This window comes from Aquarana catesbeiana, linkage group LG09 (assembly GCF_042186555.1).
Source record: "Aquarana catesbeiana isolate 2022-GZ linkage group LG09, ASM4218655v1, whole genome shotgun sequence".
NCBI classification, from domain to species: domain Eukaryota; kingdom Metazoa; phylum Chordata; class Amphibia; order Anura; family Ranidae; genus Aquarana; species Aquarana catesbeiana.
This window is the reverse complement of record NC_133332.1, coordinates 49,268,746-49,290,149: the sequence shown is the minus strand read 5'-3', so window position 1 is coordinate 49,290,149 and position 21,404 is coordinate 49,268,746. Positions and strand designations below refer to the sequence as shown.

The window sequence follows — 21,404 nt, the reverse complement described above, 5'->3', positions numbered from 1 at the left end:
ATGCTGGGGGGCGGGCCCGAGTGATACAGTGAGCGGCTATGGCTGCCGGCTGTATCATGGGAGCGCACCCGCAAGCACTCAACACCATGTGAGGGAGCTCGCATGAAGGTATTGAGTCCTTGCGGGGGGGGGGGGGGGGCCAAGACAGCCGCCGAGGGACCCCAGAAGACCAGGTTCGGGGCCACTCTGTGCAAAACGAGCTGCACAGTGGAGGTAAGTATAACATGTTTGTTATTTAAAAAAAAAAAAAAAATTATCTTTAGTGATCCTTTAAGCCCCTGTTCACATCAGCACGATTTGATAGGTCAAACTGGATCCTATTGCAGGCAACAGGAGCTTCCCAATCAGTGCGACGCCAACTGCGGCGCTGAACTGATTTCCAAATATAGTTCCTGCACTGCTTTTGAAGATTTCAATAGACATCTGTGCATGAACCCGCAGTCGCCCCGAAGTTGGACTTAAATGCGGCTTTGAAATCGTGCGAGTTCAGATGAACTCGCACGATTTCAAAGCAGTGTTCAGTGTGAACAAAGGCTAAGCCTAGGTTCACATAAGTGCGATGCGGGAAAGGTTTCCTGCACCACACTGAAATCTTACAGCGTTCATGCGATCTGCTGCGGGTGTCAATGTTAAAATTAACGACACCCCAAAAAAGCTTGAAAAAGTAATGCAACTGATTAAATTGGATTGCATGGGTGTTCACACCCATGCAATTCAATCCAGTGCGGATGCAATTGGAGCTGTACAAAATGGCTCAAACTGCACCGCACAGATACCGCATGTGATTTGCACAGGAATACGGTGCGATTCCTGTGGGAATTACATGCGGTTTCCTGGACAACTGTGAACCCAGGCTCAATGTTTTAGGCCAGGTGGAGTTCACTTTAAAAATCAAAACAAGGTTAAGAAGCTGAGGACCGTTACATATTCCCTTTAAAAATTGTGCACACTGAACTTGTCTCTAACCCAGGGAGACAAGGGAAAAGTGACTGTAAAAACACCGGATTGGAGAGCCTATTAACAGTATTATACATTACATGGGAACCCTGCACTACAAAAATACAAGTTGCTGTCTGCCCTATAGCCGTTTTACTGCTGCAGGGCGGCAGCTGTGCGCCAGATCATATTGTGCGTTTCTGCTAAGCAGGGACTAGTAAAAGCAGCACACAGTTAACACACAAACACTGTTGTGACAGACTCACCCGGGACAGAGGCTTTTGGAGGGGACTGAATGCTAGCCTCTTGCCTACCGATTATGGGCCCTGGCATTTGGGGGAACGGTGCGCTTTGTGAGCTGTATGCCTGGGGATCCTTGAGGTGGTGTTACTTTGGATTTATGTCCTTGTCCCCCAGGACACACAGACTCTGGGAACCCTGTGTATGCCATATTGGAAATGGTGACTGGGAGGGTATGTCTTGGATTGCTTAAAATGGGACAGTAATATTTATCCAAAATATCTCCCAGGATATATGTAAAGACTATTCTTGGTTTGTTTGATTCTGAACTCAACATGTTAGTTGAGAGAGCTGATCACATTGGCCTCTAGAACTTGGTAGGAGCCGGACAGTCTACTCCTACTATAGTTTGTTGCCTACTAGGCTGAGGAGGGGGGAGGGGGGATCACTGTTTGTATTGTTAATTGTAATTAGCTCCTGCTATTGTGAGAAGGTGTCCTGTGTTTATACTAATGTGTGAAGCTCGGTGACAACAAGTCTGACCTGTAGTGAAATCCTGATTAATCATAACAATGCTCTGGAGGGCACGGAGTCACATCGGCTGCTTTAAAGGATTAGTTAATTTGCCCATGTTAATTAGGCTTCTGGTTACAGTTCTTATTGTAAGCCTGCTGTATATATTTGTGTGTCATCTCAAATAAAAGAGTCCATGTTCAGCAATCAAACGAGTATCGTCTTGTTTTGTGCTTGTAAGCAGTTGGAATATCTGATATCTATATTCAGACTGTGAGGAAGTGGTATATGACGAAAGCACTCAAGCGGAGAGTGGGATGTCTCGTTACAACTGGCTAGGCACACAGTTAACCCCTTGATTGCCCCTGATGTTAACCCCTTCCCAGCTAGTGTTATTAGTACAGTGACCGTGCATATTTTTAGCACTGATTACTGTATTAGAGTCACTGGTTCCAGGCAAAGTATCAAAAAGTGTCAGTTGGTGTCAGAATGTCCGCCGCAATATCACAGTTCAGCTATAAGTCGTTGATTGCCATTACTAGTATATTAAAAAAAAAAAAAAAAAAAGAAAGAAGAAAAATAACAAATATATTCCACTGTTTGTAAACGCTATAACGTTCACATAAACCAATCAATATAAGCTTATTGGGATTTTTTTTTACCAAAAATATCAAGCAGAATACATACTGGCCAAACTTTATGAAGAAATTAGATTTTTTTTTTTATACATTTTTTGGGATATGTTTTATAGCAGAAAGTAAAAAATATTGTTTTTTTTTTTTTTTTTTTTTAAACTGTCGGCCTTTTTTTGTTTCTAGCGCAAAAATTATAAAAAATAAATAGTAGAAATCAAATACCACCAAAAGAAAATTCTATTTGTGGGGGAAAAAAAACGACTTGTGTTATTTGGGTACAGTGTCGCACGACCACGCAATTTTCCGTTAAAATAACGCAGTGGTGTATCGCAAAAAATGGCCCAATCATGAAGCGAGGGTAAATCTTCCAGCGTTCAAGTGGTTAAACTTTTCACATCTGCATTTTTTTTTTCTGAACAGGTTTTAAAAGAGGCCAACAAATCTTCAAAAACATATTTTTTTCCCCTCTAAGAGCTATAAAAGGAAGCCTATAATGTGTAGGTTGCCAATGGTGCCCTCCTGCTGAAAAGTCGTCATTAAAAGGGGTTGTAAACCCTTGTGTTTTTTCACCTTAACGCATCCTATGCATTAAAGGTGAAAAAACTTCTTCTAGTGACTTTTCCTCACCTGAGCCCTGGAATTTCCCGCGGCGGAGACGCGCTCTTCCTCTGCCCGGGGTTCTCGGCTCTTGATTGGACAGATTGATAGCAGCACAGCCATTGGCTCCCACTGCTGTCAATCAAATCCAATGACGCAGGGCCGAGTCCGGCATTCTGCACCTATGGATGCAATTGCTGGACTCAGGAGCGCGACTGCAAGGTAAAACCCCCGGGAGAGCGCTTCTCCCAGGGGGCTATACGATGTGGGGATGAGCTACCAGCGTAGCCGGGGGACCCCAGAAGAGGACGATTGGGGCCACACTGTGCAAAACGAACTGCACAGTGGAGGGAAGTATAACATATTTGTTTTTTGTTTTTTTTAAACAAGAAGCTTTACAAATCACTTTAACTTTACTGGTTGCATACATCATCTGGGTCAGCAGCTCAGGGAGTATTGAAGATTACGACATCTAAGCAGCTAGAATTTTGGCCGTGTTTATATATTCTACCCAGACTAAAAAAAAATAGCATTAATGAACTACATACCATATTGTATATGCATACTGACACTGCAGCATGCATATTTCTATGCATTGACCCTTCCCAAACTCGTTTTGGGGGGAAATAGGAGGGGACAAATGTATGAAAGTGCACGTGTGTAGTGATCCTATGATGTCCCCAAAGCATGGTGCTTCCAATTGCTATTGCGGTCTTTCTTTATTGCAAAAAACTCATCAACAGTCATCAACAAAAGCCCTGTGGAACCGTGTTCCTGGGCAGAGGCGGCCATCTTGGCAGAGGCAGGCCTTTGCTTTCTTATGTCAGAGCCTCCAGCAAGGAGAACAGTGAGCAGCACAGTAGTGACTTCACCAAATCTCACTCAATTAGGTGAGACTAGTAGTGCCTTAGCTCTCACACTGCAGCTATACTGTAACAGCAATGAAGAGTGTGCCTAGGCACAAAAACAAAAAAAGGTAGAGCCAGCAACTCCAAAAGCAATATGAATAGCTTTTTCGCTTACACGAATTTAAGTATAATTTAATGCGTTTTTGGCAGGCTGTAATCAAGCCTACTTGGCAAAACGCGTTAGCCCTTTTTATAATCAAATTCATGTAAGCAATAAAAGATATTCATATGTATTTCGGAATTGTTGGTTCTACCCTATGTTTTTGACTATCAATAGCTAGAGGACATTCGAGCCAGAACACCCATTTTTGGATTGTATCTTTGACTCACAAGTGGTTTCCCTGTTGTGAGCGCTGCACCTGTTCCTGATATTCCTAGTGTGCCTAGGCACACTCACATACCAGGAATTACACTGATTTTTTGGGGAGGAACATCTTTCAGGGCACTACTTAGGCTCTAGCACACCACCTCAACCTCTCAAAACAAATCCAACATAAATCACATAGATTCAATATACAGTGCCTTGAAAAAGTATTCATACCCCTTGATACTTTCCCCATTTTGTCATGGTACAACCAAAAACGTAAATGTATTTTATTGGGATTTTATGTGATAGGCCAACACAAAGTGGCACATAATTGTGAAGTTTTTTTTTTACAAATAAATATGTGCAAAGTGTGGCGTACATTTGTATTCAGCCCCCCAGCTGCAGGTCTTTTTGGGGATGTCTCTACCATCTTTGCACATCTATAGAGTGGCATTTTTGCCCATTCTTCTTTGCAAAATAGCTCAAGCTCTGTCAGATTGAATGGAGAACGTCTGTGAACAGCAATTTTCAAGTCTTGCCACAGATTCTCTATAGGATTTTTCTTCTTGCCACTCTTCCATAAAGGCCAGATTTGTGGAGAGCACGACTAATAGTTGTCCTGTGAACAGATTTCTCCCACCTGAGCTGTGGATCTCTGCAGCTCCTCCAGAGTTACCATGGACCTCTTGGCTGCTTCTCTGATTAAGCATTCCTTGCCTGGCCTGTCAGTTTAGGTGGACGGTCATGTCTTGGTAGGTTTTCAGTTGTGCCATACTCTTTCCTTTTTAGGATGATGGATTGAACAGAGCTCCATGAGATGTTCTAAGGTTGGGATATTTTTTTATGACCTAACCCTGTTTTAAACTTCTCCACAACTTTATCCCTGACCTGTCTGGTGTGTACCTTGGCCTTCATTATGCTGTTTGTTCACTAAAGTTCTCTAACAAACCTCTGAGGGCTTCACAGAAAAGCTGTATTTATACTGAGATTAAATTACACACAGATCAACTCTATTTACTATTTAGATGACTTCTGAAGGCAATTGGTTCCACTAGATTTTATAAAAAAAATCAAAATGTATAGGTGTTGGCGCTAAAAACATGAAGGTGAATACTACAAATTGTGTGAACAGTATTAAGAAAAAGCAAGTGATGGATTGAAAAAGCAAATAAATATAAAAAAATCCAAAAGTGACAAACCCAACACCATGAATAAATAAATGTGAATCTTCTGGTTTTATGTTGCTTCAAAAAGCTTCACCACGAGTGCTCATGAGGTAGATGGCAACTCACCAAAGGTGTCTGACCACTTTTTACAGTAGGTCAAAATACGCTTAGATTGAATGGACCAGAGGAATCCTAGGTAGGCATCTCTCCACTGAGTGACCCCCCCACCAGATGGCAGCTGAGGATAAGGGAAGAGAGACTCCACCAAGAACACAAAAAGAACTCTTATGGTGTAGCAAGTTTTAATAAAAAATGTTAAAAAAAAAAGATTTTGCACTCACATGTGATTGAGCTATGCCCAGCACTAAGCTGTCTACAGCCGCCACGATTCCGATATATCCATCCGCACATGCTGTAGACACCTTAGTGCTGGGCATAGCATAGTCACATGTGAGTGCAAAATCTTTTTTATAAAAATTTTTTATTAAAACTTACTACACCATAAGCGCGACTTTGCACGGCGACTTCAACGCGACTTCAGCGCGACTTTAGCAAATTACAACGCGACTTCAAGTCGCCTCCAGGACAGGCGACTTCGGCTGTGGCCAATCACAGGACAATCAGCTCTCTGGGAGGGAGGGGTTTGCCTGGGCAAACGAAATTTTTTGCCTGCAAAGTCGCTTGACTTTAGAGAGAGAGCCGACTTGGAGGCGACTTCCATTGATTTCTATGGTACAGGTCGCCTACCAAGTCGGATCCAAGTAGTACAGGGAGTACGCTCTGAAGTCGGAGCGACTTCAGTAGTGTCTATTAAGACGCTCCCATTCACTGTCAGGTGAATCTCTTTCTGGGGCGACTTGGGGCGACTTGAGGGGCGACAAGTCGGATCCCAAGTCGTCCCAGTGTGAACCGAGCCTAATGCCGCGTACACACGGTCGGACTTTTCACCTGCAAAAGTCCGACGGACGCCGCCGGACCAAGTCCGGCGGACAATCCGACCGTGTGTGGTCTCCATCGGACTTCCGACGGACCATTTCGGGCGGAAATCCGACGTACTTTAGATTTGAAGCCTGCTTCAAATCTTTACGTCGTACCTCCGCCGGACTCAGTTCCTGACGGAAAGCCCGTTCGTCTGTATGCTAGTCCGAAGGACCAGATACGACGGAGGAGCAGGTTACTGCATCTCGCGCTCGCTGCAATAGGAAAAACTAATTTTCCCATTGCGGCGAGCGCGGGGGGCATCCCAGGCCCTTAGGTCTGGTATGGAACTTTAAGGAGAACCCCCTACGCCGAAAAACCAGCGTGGGGGTCCCCCCAAAATCCATACCAGACCCCGATCCGAGCACGCAGCCCGGCCAGTCAGGAAAGGGGGTGGGGACGAACGAGCGCCCCCCCCCCCCCCCTCCTGAACCGTACCAGGCCGCATGCCCTCAACATGGGGGGTGCTTTGGGGGAGGGGGCGCCTTGCGGTGCCCCCCCCCACCACAAAGCACCTTGTCCCCATGTTGATGAGGACAAGGGCCTCTTCCCGACAACCCTGGCCGTTGGTTGTCGGGGTCTGCGGGCGGGGGGCTTATCGGAATCCGGGAGCCCCCTATAATAAGAGGGCCCCCAGATCCCGGCCCCCCCACCCTATGTGAATGAGTATGGGGTACATGGTACCCCTACCCATTCACCTAGGTAAAAAGTGTCAATAATAAAACACAACACAGGTTTTTAAAATAATTTATTAAACAGCTCCGGGGGGGGTCTTCTTCCGTCTTCGGGGGTCCCTCTGGTTCATCTTTTCCTGGCGTCCGGTTGGTTCTTCTCCGCTCTCCGGCCTCTTCTCCCGGTGTCCCAGGTCTTCGGCCGGCCCCTCCGCTGTCTTCAGGTAGCTCTATTGCCAGCGGAGGTCCGGACTTGTCCGTGTGTGGGAAAGTCCGTTCATTCTGGAAGTCCGTCGGGAAGACCGGATTCCGGAAAGTCCGGCCGTGTGAAGGCAAGTCCGGCCGTTCAGAAAGTCCGGCGGTAGTCCGCCGGAAGTCTGGCGGCAAGTACGTCGGACCTAGCTTTCTAGAAAGTCCGACCGTGTGTATGCGGCATAAGAGTTCTTTTTTGTGTTCTTGGTGGAGTCTGTTTCCTTATCCTCAGCCGCCATCTGGAGGGGGTCAGACACCTTTGGCGAGTTGCCATCTACCTCATGCGCACTCGTGGTGAAGCTTTTTGAAGGAACATCAAACCAGAAGTTTCACGTTTATTTATGGTGTTGGGATTGTCACTTTTGGACTATATATATATTAATTTGCTTTTTCTATTACTTGCTTTTTCTTAATACTGTTCACACACCATTTGTATTATTCACCTTGATGTTTATAGCGCAAACACCTTTACAATTTATTTTATATACGGTTCAGTGTTTACACTTTCTTAAAAGGGGCAACTATGTTTTAAAACATCACACTAGGCACCATTTTTAACCTACTCTTCACATCCACTAGGTTTTAGTTAGGGGTATCGGAGTAAAGGCGGTGAATCTAAAATGCGTGCCACACTGTTCACATATTCATTGTTAAAAAAAATTAAACACATTTATAAAATTTTCCTTCCACTTTACAATTATGTGCAACTTTGTGTTGGTCTATCACATAAAATCCCAATAAAAATAAATTTACGTTTTTGGTTGCAATATGACAAAATGTGGAAAATGTCAAGGGGTATGAATACTTTTTCAAGGCACTGTATACTAAACATGAATCCATAAAAATCAATTGATATACAAATAGTGAATAATAAAAGTTCATATGAAGATGTGAATGATCCTTTTTAAAATCCTCTAACCACCAGGTCTTCAGATTATAAAGTGCTTAGAACTCCTTCAATTAGTGCTCCACCACAGTGTGTACAAAATGCACACTTACCAACCATACATGTTATATACACCTTGGATATTTACCCACTTAAGGACCAAGCCTATTTTTTACACTTGGTGTTTACAAGTTAAAATAATTTTTTTTTTTGCTAGAAAATTACTTAGAACCCTCAAACATTATATATATTTTTTCAGACACCTTAGAGAATAAAATGACGGTCGTTTCAATACGCTATGTCACACTGTATTTGCGCAGCAGTCTTACAAACGCAATTTTCTGGGGGGGGGGATACACTTTTTTGAATGAAAAAAAAAAAAAAAGAAGAAAAAAGTAAAAGTTAGCCCATTTTTTTCTTATATTGTTAAAGCTAATGTTATGCCAAGTAAATTGATACCCAACATGTCATGCTTCAAATTTGTGCCCGCTTGTGGAATGGCGACAAGCGACGTTTAAAAATTTCTTCAGGGTACCAGTTTTAAGTTACAGAGGAGGCCTTTTACTAGACGAATTGCTCTCGCTCTAACGTTCGCGGCGATACCTCACATGTGTGGTTTGAACACAGTTTACATATGCAGGCGCGACTTACGTATGCGTTTGCTTCTGTGCGCGAGCACGGAGGGCGATTTGCATATTTTTTTATTATTTACTTTTACTTTCTACACTGTTCCTTTAAAAAAAAAAAATGGATCACTTTTATTCCTATTACAAGGAATATAAACATCCCTTATAATAAAAAAAAGCATGACAGGACCTCTTTAATGTGAGATCTGGGGTAAAAAAACAAAACTCAGATTTACACTTCAAAGCAATATAAAAAAAAATGTCCCTTTAAGGCCTTTGGGCGGAGGAGACGTTTGCAGTCGCTCCCATCATCCAATGGCATAGAGTCGAGTGGGGGCCATCATTCCCTCACTCGACTTACTGCCTATCAGGGGAAAGGATCGGATCGTCTCCGCCGCTACCGACGAATTCGGTAAGCGGCGGAGAGGGGATGATGAAAGTGATCTCGCAACAAATCCGCTGTGGAGACCACTTTTATCTCAAATCGGACCGCACGCTGTTGAAGAAAATACGAAAAACTAAATAAGCTATCTGCTGCCATAACAACGGTATTTAACATCAAAATAGTGACGGAAATTTACGGTGGGCGGTCCGGAAGTGGTTAAGGGTATCACCCGATATTGCTTCTCAAACATCTCCTGCCGCTAAGACACAAAAATATTAGGTCAATTAGTGCGGAGATCACCAAAATAATGGCGTTTACATTTGGACCAATAGCCATGCAGAAGGGGGTATATAAGGCTCCTGCAAGATGGCGGAGAGTGAGCTTCGTGATGTGCTGTTATACGAAATGCATTTAGGCTGCGCGTCCGCCATCATTGACATCACTTTCTGTTGGGTTTGGATTAGCACTTCTGGTTGTTGGAATGCATGCCGACTCGGACCAAGCGGCCTGCAGGTCAAAACTAGGCTGCATATGTTGGTGCTGACATTAGCAGCATACAATGCAAGTGGGTAAAAAAAAAAGGGGGGGGGTATTAATAAAAGGATATTACACTTTTCTTCTGGGTCCCGGTGGTTGGTAAGGAGAGAAGGAGATCTGGAGGGCCAGTGGTTGATGCAACTGTATGTGGCAGTATATATGTGGATCACCACATCTGTATTTTGGAGGAGCAATATCGAGTGATACCCTTAAATATCCAAGGCGTATATAACATGTATGGTTGGTAAGTGTGCATTTTATACTCACTGTGGTGGAGCACTAATTGAAGGAGTTGGTTGGAGGATTTTAAAAAGGATAATTCACATCTTCTTATGGACTTTTCTTATTCACTATTTGTACAGTGCCTTGAAAAAGTATTCATACCCCTTCACATTTTCCAAATTTTGTCATGTTACAACCAAAAACGAAAGTGTATTTTATTGGGATTTTATGTGACAGACCAACACAAAGTGGCACATAAATGGTTTTCAATTTTTTTTTACAAATATCTGAAAAGTGTGGCGTGCATTTGTATTCAGACCCCCTGAGACAATACACACAGGTGGACTCTATTTACTAATTAGGTGACTTCTGAAGGCAATTGGTTCCACTAGATTTTAGTTAGGGGTATCAGAGTAAAGGGGGCTGAATACAAATGCACGCCACATATTTATTTGTAAAAAATTTGGAAAACCATTTATCATTTTCCTTCAACTTCACAATTATGTGCCACTTTGTGTTGGTCTATCACATAAAATCCCAATAAAATACATGTTTTTGGTTGCAACATGACAAAATGTGGAAAATTTCAACGGATACGAGTACTTTTTCAAGGCCCTGTATATCAATTGATTTTTATGGATTCGTGTTTAGTATATATTGTATCCAAGTGATTTATGTTGGGATTTGTTTTGCAAGGCCGAGGTTGTGTGCTAGCGCCTAATTTTTTTACTCACTTTTATTTGGGGAGGTGGGTGTCCACTCAAAGGGGCAGCTACATGTTTAAAATGATTTAGGTTGGCATCATACTCTTTTGGAAACACATTTTTTTTTACACTACTTAGGCACATATAGCATTTCCAGATGTTCCCTGTAATAGAACAAATCCTTTAGTTGTATTGCCCATACTGGTGACAGGCTTACTATAAAAGTTCCACTGTAAAGTAAGCCGGTTACTTTTTCCAATATGGACCAGCTACAAGCCTCACTTGAGCATTAGCCTAGTCATTTATTTCTTCTATTGGTTATTTAACAGGTACCTACACATTTTTTTGTGTATTTATCTAAAACAGTCATATATTTAAAAAAAAAAAAAAAAAAGTAGTTTCCTCAATTTCCTCCTTTTTCTTCACCAAAATCTTTGACCATTACTTCTCTTCTAATGAATTAAAGATCTGAGCAAATCCCCAACTAAAACACAAAAAACCTGTAACACTGTTTGTCTGTGGTAGAACTGCACACTTAAGAAAACTTGACAAACAGCAGTAACTGATCAACCATGATAATACATGTCAAAGGACTAGAGGCAGAATCTCCACGTCTCGTACCTGGATGGGGAGCTGCTGGTCCAAGTTTATATGGACATCAAGAGAGGAGCCATCACTCTAAGCAGAGAAGGTAGGAAGGAAGAAGAGAGCCAGAGGGGATCAGGCGGGATGAGAAAGGGCAGGATGAAATCAGGAACATTAACAAGAGATCAGAAAGGATGCAGAAACAGCAAGAAGGACGAGAGAAAGTAGAGAGGACGAGACATGAAAGAGGAGCAGGACAGGTGGAGAAGAAGAGAAGAAGAAGAAGGAGGACAACAGTAAACGGTATAAATCAGAGAATTGTTCTAAACATATTAGATCTCCTATTCTACATGTAAACCAACCCATCCAGGAAAAGGGTTATACATGCAAACACCACAGGAGAAGACACATTGCTTACAGGGACAGGATGTCAACCAACACAGAGAAAGGGAAATCTGATGGAGGCCTTATAAACTTACCCCACTGACTGTGGAAACACGTGGAGCTCTGCCAGCCTCACCCAGACCTGACATGACATGCTACAGGAAGAGAGATGAAAAGCATGTTAACCTAAAGAACTACTCCGCTCTGAACAAAAACTTGTCAAAGGTTTTTAAAGCCCCTTTCACACGGGTGTTCCGTTTTCTCCATTCGTTCAGTCATGATTTCTTTTTGTTAGAAAATCAGATGAAAAACGGATCCGGACTTACGTTTTTACATTCATTGTGTACATCCGTTTTCTAACGAATTTCTAATTTTTGGAACGATTATAATTTGAAATCGGTTGAAAACTGATCGACCGATTCAAATTCAATTTGAAGAGTAGCTGGTTGCCAAGGAGCCGGCCGGCCGCCGTGTCCTTAACAACCCATAAGTCATCAGCTGTCAGCATGCCCCTGGGCAATGATGTCGCAAGGGGGCAGGGTTACCCAGGGACATCGGATGGCCCTGCCCCTTAGTTATTAAGATCTGTCAGCCAGTATCAAGTGCACTACACTTTTTTTGGGTTGGTGAATTGGGTAAGGGTACTATGTAATTAACATGAGAGGGGCAGAAACTGGAGGCCTCTTGTCAAAAGGGGCTTCCAGATTCCGATAAGCCCCCCGCAGACCCCCACAACCACCAGCCAGGGTTGTGGGGAAGAGGCCCTTGTCTCCAGCAACAGAATGTTGTAGTATTTTTTTTTCAATAAATGGCAGATGTTCAACTACAGAGGTACACAGCAATGAGGTAAATGGAGACAGGAGACATATGAAATGTAGACAAGATGCTCAAGTCACTAGTTGAGACCTAAAATAAATCAATTTAGTGGATTTCCTCACCGGCAGATTAAATGCTCCCACCATAACGTAGCCGTTTCCGTTCCTCTCAGGACCGCTGGATCCTGGTCCGCCCGCAGCACCACTGCTAGAGCTTGAAGATGTGCTGGATGATCCTGAAGCTCCCCCAGTAGTGGTCTGTGTCTGAGGAGGCGCACGCTCCACCAAGTGAATAACCTTCCCATCCACATCTGAAAGAGCAGAACACAAGCTGGTTATTGGGGAAAAAGAGCCACAACCTCTGTTCAAAGCCTACTGTGCAGCTGACAATGCCAGGTACTCACTGTACTCCTTCAGTTTTTTATCTTCCTGCAGCACACGACCCTGATATATGAGCCGCTGCTTCTCTGGAGGAATGCCAACCGAGGAAGATATGTGATCCTTGAAGTCTTTCACAGTTATCTGTAGGGGGGAAAAAAAAAAGGCAAGATGGCAGCTCAGACAAAAGGCCTGTTGTGCACACACAGAGTACAATCAAAATTCTGCTCTGGGTGTCAAGAAGAACCCAGAGACTAGGGTACATACAGCTTTCTTCTAAAAGTGTAAGAATATAAAACATCCCTTAAGCACTGTATACAAGAGGTTTAGCTACAAGGTGATTCTTCCCAACATACAGCTGGCTGTGGGTAACCACAATATATAACAACTATCATTTACCTCTTAGCTTAAAGAGGGTCTTCAAGGAAGTGTAAAGACAAACTTTTTTTTTTTAACCCCTTTTCAACTGCCCAACACGTGTGGCTTTAACGCCTACATGTGGCACATATGCGTCTCTGGTTGACCGTTGTTCGAGTGCGAAAAAGCACTCACTGTACGCTCTTAATCACAGACACCTCTTGGTACAGGCTACAGTTCAGAAACTAGTGGGACTGGCTTGTGATCATGTGACCACTGTGGCAGCACTCATATGATCTCTGATCCTTCATACCCCCGGGTGTTTTGCATTGTTTAAAAGGGATGCCAAGGCAGGAGGTGGGAAGGTGTTAATAAAGTGTCATCCACTCAGCTGTATAGCAATGCATTGATCTCCAGTTTTGCAGAATTACTTTATTTTTAAACTTTAACTGCTTGCCGACTGTATAACTTAGTTATATGGCAGCAGAGCGGCTCTCCTGTGCTGTACCACATCCCTAGTATCTAATCCAGCAATTCCTGGTAGGAGGCTCTTCTGATAATTCTTTTCACTCCTGTCAGAAATCTTGCGAGGAGCACCTGGTCATGGCCGGTTTATGGTGAAATTATGTGCTTTCCACTTCTGGATTATGTGCTCACTGAACAGTGCTCACTGGAACATTCAGAATAGTGTTGCACCAATACCGATACTGGTATCGGTATTAATACTAAGCATTTGCACGAGTAGCGGTACGTGCAAAAGTGCCGATACCTGAAACCGATACCTTCAGGTTCGGCTTTGTATACATTTGGCGCGAAATGTATACAAAAGAATGCAGGCAGTCATTAGTTGTTAGGGAGCAACCAATGACGTTTCAGCTATCAGTAGGGATTTCCATTGCCCGCAGTTGACCCGCAGCAGCTCCTATTTTTGTGTCCTCCGGTGATGTGCTTCTCCTCGGGCTCCTCTGCAAGCGGCTGCGGGGGTGACAGATCTGCCTGCCTGGTGAGTAGTGTGTCCTTCACTGAGCCAGGCTTTGCTGCTGCAGAAATTCTTGGAGGGGGAGGGCAGGTCTGCTGGGTGCTGTAGTGCAGTGCGTGGGTTCCCAAACACCCCCCCTTCCCCTCCCCACCCTAAACAATAACCCCCCCCTTCCTGCCCCTCCACCCTAAACAATAACCCCTCCCTAAACAATAACCCCTCCCCACTCCTCTCCACCCTAAACAATAACCCCTCCCCACTCCTCTCCACCCTAAACAATAACCCCCCCCACTCCTCTCCACCCTAAACAATAACCCCCCCACTCCTCTCCACCCTAAACAATAACCCCCCCCCCACCCTAAACAATAACCCCCCCCCCACTCCTCTCCACCCTAAACAATAACCCCCCCACTCCTCTCCACCCTAAACAATAACCCCCCCCTCCTCTCCACCCTAAACAATAACCCCCCCACTCCTCTCCACCCTAAACAATAACCCCCCCTCCTCTCCACCCTAAACAATAACCCCCCCCCCCCTCTCAACCCTAAACAATAAGACACACACACACACACACACACACACACACACACCAGAAAAAAAAAAAGTTAGTTATAAAAATGTAAATTAAAAAAAAAAATATATGCAAAAAGAGGTATCAGCAAGTACTTAAAGAAAAGTATTGGTACTTGTACTCGATCTTAAAAAACTGGCATCGGTGCATCCCTAATTCAGAAGTTTAGAAATCCTTCTGTAACCAATACCATCAGTATGTTTTGCAACAATAAGGTTGTGAAGGTCTTGAGAGAGCTCTTCGTTTTTACCCAACATGAGATGTTTTTTGTGTGACACCTTGGTAATGAGACACCTTTTTAGGCTGGGTTCACACTGGTGCGACACGACAGCCGTCCTACTTTGGATCCGACTTTGCCCTGCGACATGAAGCCGGCATGTGTCCGACTTTCAATGAACGGGGATCCGACTTGGATCCCCGCCAATGCCGGCACTGTGTTTGGTATGAATCTTTAGGGGGGAACTCCGCGCCAAATTTTAAATAAAAAACCGGCATGGGTTCCCCCTCCAGAGGCATACCAGGCCCTTGGGTCTGGTATGGACCTTGAGGGGAACCCCCTACGCCGAAAAAACGGCGTGGGGGGTCGCCCCCAATCCATACCAGACCCTTATCCGAGCACGCAGCCCGGCCGGACAGGAATGGGGGTGGGGACGAGCGAGCGCCCCCCCCCCCTCCTGAACCGTACCAGGCCGCATGCCCTCAACATGGGGGGTGGTGCCTTGGGGGAGGGGGGCGCGCTGCGGCCCCCCCACCCCAAAGCACCTTGTCCCCATGTCGATGAGGACAAGGGCCTCTTCCCGACAACCCTGGCCGTTGGTTGTCGGGGTCTGCGGGCGGGGGGCTTATCGGAATCCGGGAGCCCCCTTTAATAAGGGAGCCCCCAGATCCCGGCCCCCCACCCTATGTGAATGAGTATGGGGTACAGCGTACCCCTACCCATTCACCTAGGAAAAAAGTGTCAATTTAAAAAAAAAACACTACACAGATTTTTAAAGCATTTTATTAGACAGCTCCGGGGGTCTTCTTCCGACTTCGGGGGTCTCTCCGGTTCTTCTCCACGCTCTCCGGATCTTCTGCCGGGCTCCTCCGCTCTCTTCTGCTCTTTTGCCGCTCTTTTGCTAAAGCGGAGGAGCCCGGTCTTCAATCTTCTGCCTTCTGCCTTCTGCCTTCTGCCTTCTGCCTTCTGCCTTCTGCCTTCTTCTCCTGATGTTGACACGACGCTCTCTGGGGCTAGAATGCTCTCTGTGCGCTCTGCTCTGACTTATATAGGCGGTGACCCCGCCCCCTTATGCCGTCACAGTCCCTGGGCATGCTGGGACTGTGACGTTTTAGGGGGCGTGGTCATCGGGTGATGACCACGCCCCCTAAAACGTCACAGTCCCAGCATGCCCAGGGACTGTGACGGCATAAGGGGGCGGGGTCACCGCCTATATAAGTCAGAGCAGAGCGCACAGAGAGCATTCTAGCCCCAGAGAGCGTCGTGTCAACATCAGGAGAAGAGGGCAGAAGGCAGAAGGCAGAAGGCAGAAGGCAGAAGGCAGAAGATTGAAGACCGGGCTCCTCCGCTTTAGCAAAAGAGCGGCAAAAGAGCAGAAGAGAGCGGAGGAGCCCGGCAGAAGATCCGGAGAGCGTGGAGAAGAACCGGAGAGACCCCCGAAGTCGGAAGAAGACCCCCGGAGCTGTCTAATAAAATGCTTTAAAAATCTGTGTAGTGTTTTTTTTTTAAATTGACACTTTTTTCCTAGGTGAATGGGTAGGGGTACGCTGTACCCCATACTCATTCACATAGGGTGGGGGGCCGGGATCTGGGGGCTCCCTTATTAAAGGGGGCTCCTGGATTCCGATAAGCCCCCCGCCCGCAGACCCCGACAACCAACGGCCAGGGTTGTCGGGAAGAGGCCCTTGTCCTCATCAACATGGGGACAAGGTGCTTTGGGGTGGGGGGCCGCAGCGCGCCCCCTCCCCCAAAGCACCAACCCCCCATGTTGAGGGCATGCGGCCTGGTACGGCTCAGGAGGGGGGGGGGGCGCTCGCTCGTCCCCACCCCCATTCCTGTCCGGCCGGGCTGCGTGCTCGGATAAGGGTCTGGTATGGATTGGGGGGGACCCCCACGCCGTTTTTATCGGCGTAGGGGGTTCCCCTCAAGGTCCATACCAGACCCAAGGGCCTGGTATGCTCTTGGAGGGGGAACCCATGCCGGTTTTTTATTTAAAATTTGGCGCGGAGTTCCCCCTCAAGAACATCTGAGCACAAGTCGCGTGCCAAAGTCGGATCATGCAAGACGGCAATCCGACTTTGATCCGACTTCAATGATAGTCAATAGACTGAAGTAGGATCAAAATCGGACCAAAGTAGTACAGGGAGCATTTCTAAAGTCGGAACGACTTGTGTCGGACCAGTTAGGACGGCTCCCATAGGGAAACATTAAATTTCACACGTCATGCGACATGAGCTCCCAATGTCGGAGCGTTTGTCGGACCAGTGTGAACCCAGCCTTATAGGCCATCAGTTGAGACTCAATCAGCTGATATTAATTTGCACTGAAAAGGGGCAGGATTGCTTTCTAATGATAGATTTCAGCTGGTGTCTTGACTTTTAATGCCTTTTTGCACCTCCTTTTCTTCATGTGCTCAATAATTATTCCCTGTGTCATTCCATTTTATTACACAAAACTTTATTTCTGAACGTATTTGTTTTGATTTCTTGTATGTGTGGATTGCATGAGTTGTTACCAACATGTGGTGAAAAATTTCATGTCAATAGCACCTTTAGAAATATATTTACCTAGAAAAATGGTGACGTGTTCAATACTTATTTTACTTGCTGTATCAACATAGCCTTTTAGGTGTCTGTGTGAATGAGCCCTAAAGCAATAGGGGGCAGCTGATGTATTTTGGCTCCTCACACATCCAGTAATTAGAATGCGTTCTCTGTAAACATACCTCTGCATCTACTGCGAAGGTCCGAGATTGCGAGTCCAACGTTTTCACCGTCACCTCCATCTTCTCGTCAGCCGCCATCTCCCTCCCTGAAATACAAAGAAGAGAAGGTAAGAGTGGTGGGAGCTGGAGGACATTTCCAGGCAGAATTTTGACCTGTCATTGGAGAAGGTATACTGTGTCTTGTAGTTCCACAAAAGAGAAGATTTAATCAGACTACCAACATTGACTTTGGATATCCATAAAGAAAGAGATTGTTTCCAGTCCAAAAATAACAGCTTTAGATTTATCAGACAATATTTACACACAGCGATTAGCCTTCTGACAAACATCTAGGGACATAACAACCCCAAGGGCTCAGAGGACATGGTCCCTGCCAAACCCAACTACCTGCTTTGTATTCAGAAAATGAATCGTGACTCAATGGAACACTAAAGAAGATTTATTTAAAGGAGAACGTCAGGCGAGCAGGAAAATACACAGTAGACATAGATGTGGGAACTTACACCAGGCAAAGTATAGGCAAATGTGTGGCCAGTATTTTGATCTAGATAATCCTCCCAGATAGTACAGCCAGATCATGGACCTCAACACAGCTCCAGTTTGGCTTGGTCAAGAACACAATCCTGGCCTACATATTAAACAATGAAGCAGCACACCAAGAAGTCAATCTACTCGCTAGGGCTGGGAGTTTTTTTTTTTTTTTTTTTTTAAGAAAAACTCGATTCACGATTCAAATTGAGTTTTTTTTTTTTTGGACACCGCGCCGGTCCTGAGGAGCTGCGGGCAGGAGTTTTTAGGCGAGGCAACGGCTTCGGCCTAGTCCGCGGCGTGCGGACTAAGCCGGAGCCACGCCCTCACCTAAAAACTCCTGCCCGCAGCTCCTCGGGACTGACGTAATGAAAAAAAAAAAAAAAATCGATTTGCTTAAATTTTGAATCGATTTGACCTCTTAACTCGATTCAAGGATTTAAATCGATTTTTTTTCCCCAGCCCTACTACTCGCACTACACTCCCCTCCTGTCAGCATGCTCCCTTTTTGGCACAGGTGGATACAGAAGAGCTGATACCTAGCAGGGTTGCACCAATAACTTTTTTTAATTTATTTTTTTAAAATGGAGAGTACTGATAAAAAAAATTGGCGCAAATCGCACTGCAGAGATTCGCATGGGATTTCCCCCACTGCGTGTGTAGATGGATAGATAGACATAGATGGATGGATGGATGGATGGATGGATGGATGGATGGATGGATGGATAGATAGATAGATAGATAGATAGATAGATAGATAGATAGATAGATAGATAGATAGATAGATAGATAGATAGATAGATAGATAGAAAAGCACCATCTGGCAGGCAGTTTATTAAAAATGTTAGAACTCACAGTACATATCTGGCCAAATGCAAAATCTGTATATGCCCCAGTCCTGCCGATGATAGCAAATCGTGGTCCCTGGAGGTGCTTACAGGGATGAAGGAGAAGTTCCGGGACACTATGGGTATAGGGCAGAAGTGATGTCAGCTTGGGGTTGGACAGCCTCCATCTCCTCCAGCCCTATGAGCTACTTCAGCAGCCGTGATTTGCTAGCATCAGCTGGACTGGAACACTATGCAGCTTTAGCATTTGGCCAGACAAGTACTGTGAGTTCTAACATTTTTAATAAACTGCCCACTAGATGTCTTTTTCCCTTTCTATACACACACACACACACACACACACACACGAGCAGCGGGGGGAAAATCGTATGCGATTCGCACCTATTCATTCTGTATTGACGCAAATCGCACCGTATTCTGTATTGATGCATCATGCAGATGCTTGGTATCAGTGTATCCCTAGTATCTAGTGCCATCCCTCCCTCTCCTAGTCTGAGTGCTGTGGTGTTGGGATATATTCAGGTATTTACATTAGCCAAATCGATGTAATTTTTAATAAATACATAATTGCTGCATGTCTGGGGTTCATTTTTTAAGGGGAATTCCAAAAAAATAAAACAAATTAGAGATAAATTCCCATCACCTTTCCACTTATCTACTACCCCACATCTGCAGGTGTACTGAGCTGTACAGAGTTCCAGATGATTTGTAGCATAATAATGCCAATGGCTAGCAGTCACTGGTCAGCACAATGAAAATCTCGGCTTACTTCAAGGACTGAAAAAGAGACTAACTAGTCAGTGCCGTCACTTGACAGCACCGACCAATCAGTACAGCAGATAAGAGCAGTATGGACTGGAGGAGTGGGGGAAGGTGTTGGGAATTCATCTTAGGAGGTAAAGGTGGAATCTCCCTTTAAAGAGTCTCTGTCACTAGGAGGAAGAGGGCAAACAGCCGCACATTTGAAGTGTCTACAGGTGACTGCACATACCCTATACTGTCAAAAGTATTGTGACGCCTGTCTTTCCATACATACATACACACACACATGTACTTTAATGGCATCCCAGTCTTAGCCCGTAGGGTTCATTATTGAGTTGGCCCACCCTTTGCAGCTATAACAGCTTCAACTCTTCTGGGAAGGCTGTCCACAAGGTTTAGGAGTGTGTCTATGGGAATGTTTGACCATTCTTCCAGAAGTGCATTTGTGAGGTCAGGCACTGATGTTGGATGAGAAGGTCTGGCTCACAGTCTCCACTCTGATTCATCCCAAAGGTGTTCTATCGGGTTGAGGTCAGGACTCTGTGCAGGCCAGTCAAGTTCCTCCACCCCAATCTCGCTCATCCATGTCTTTATGGACCTTGCTTTGTGCACTGGTGCGCAGTTAGGTTGGAACAAACTGTTCCCACAAAGTTGGGAAAATGAAATTGTCCAAAATATCTTAGTATGCTGACCCCTTAAGAGTTCACTTCACTGAAAATAAGGGGCCAAGTCCAATCCCTGAAAAATCAACCCCACACCACATAATTTGGACCAGTGCACAATACTTCAATACTTATTTTACCTGATGATAGACAGACAGACAGACAGACACCAATGTCTCCCCTGCCCTCAAAAGCAGATAACAGCAGACAGTCATCCAGTTAGCTGATTCCCTGGATGTATCGACCAGGAATGACAGCTCAAAAACTGAAGTGACAACATCATTGTCGCTTTTAACTTCATTCAGTGCAGAGGAGACAGAGCATCAAGCGCTGGAAGTATAGAGAGAGCTATGCTCCCGGAGCTCCGTAAAAATGCAAAATGAAAGATAAGGTCCACAAGTTGGCATGCACCTCCTTGGACTTTAATCCTAGTAATCCAGAACAATTTTCCAAAGTAGCTGAACTCCTGGCTTTCAGCCCTGAGGAAGGGGGTCATTTCTGACTCCTGAAACACATTGGCTCTGTGATGAAGTCTTTTTACCCAATCTTACATTGAAATAAATTCATATATGGACTCTCAATCCTTGGTGCGGTGCTTCAATCTCAGATTCATTCAGGGAGATTTGTGAAGCTGTTGCAAGCATCTACATGCACCGCTGGGTGCACTGCCAGGAGGAGGACACCTCCTAAACTTATTTGGGTAGGAAAGTTTATAAGGTGATACTGCTACCTTCAGGAGGTCTGTTTTTCCAATCCCGAGGAAAAAAGTTTTCTATCCCAAAGATGATTTTACACTGAACTACTGCCTGAAACTGCCACGGTCACATTTGGCACACAGTTGCGGTGCAGTTCCTTTAACTTCAATTAGAGCTGCACTATTAATCGTAAGAATTGAGATCGCAATTCTCTCCCCCTCGCAATCTTAACAATGCATTTTCGAGATTCTATGCAGAGATATCTGCTCAAGCCGACAGCTGTGAAAAAATAAACAAATTAAAAAAGCAGGCAGTCTGTTTCACAACATTCCTCA

At 44.9% G+C, this 21,404-nt stretch overlaps 1 protein-coding gene across 2 annotated transcripts in view; it reads right to left on the bottom strand.

Moving 5' to 3' along the window:
* Nucleotides 1-21,404, bottom strand: part of BAG6 (BAG cochaperone 6) — a 59,898-nt gene that overhangs the window by 35,203 nt on the left and 3,291 nt on the right. The window contains exons 2-6 of one of the 2 annotated variants that reach the window (XM_073598460.1): nucleotides 17,575-17,660; nucleotides 12,752-12,869; nucleotides 12,471-12,658; nucleotides 11,628-11,687; nucleotides 11,185-11,241 (exon numbers count right to left, since the gene is read on the bottom strand). In XM_073598460.1, coding sequence (XP_073454561.1) covers nucleotides 11,185-11,241; nucleotides 11,628-11,687; nucleotides 12,471-12,658; nucleotides 12,752-12,869; nucleotides 17,575-17,652 — 501 coding nt within the window. In that variant the 5' untranslated portion in view covers nucleotides 17,653-17,660. The remainder of the gene's footprint in view (nucleotides 1-11,184; nucleotides 11,242-11,627; nucleotides 11,688-12,470; nucleotides 12,659-12,751; nucleotides 12,870-17,574; nucleotides 17,661-21,404) is intronic. The other variant, XM_073598461.1, reaches the window with a different exon arrangement.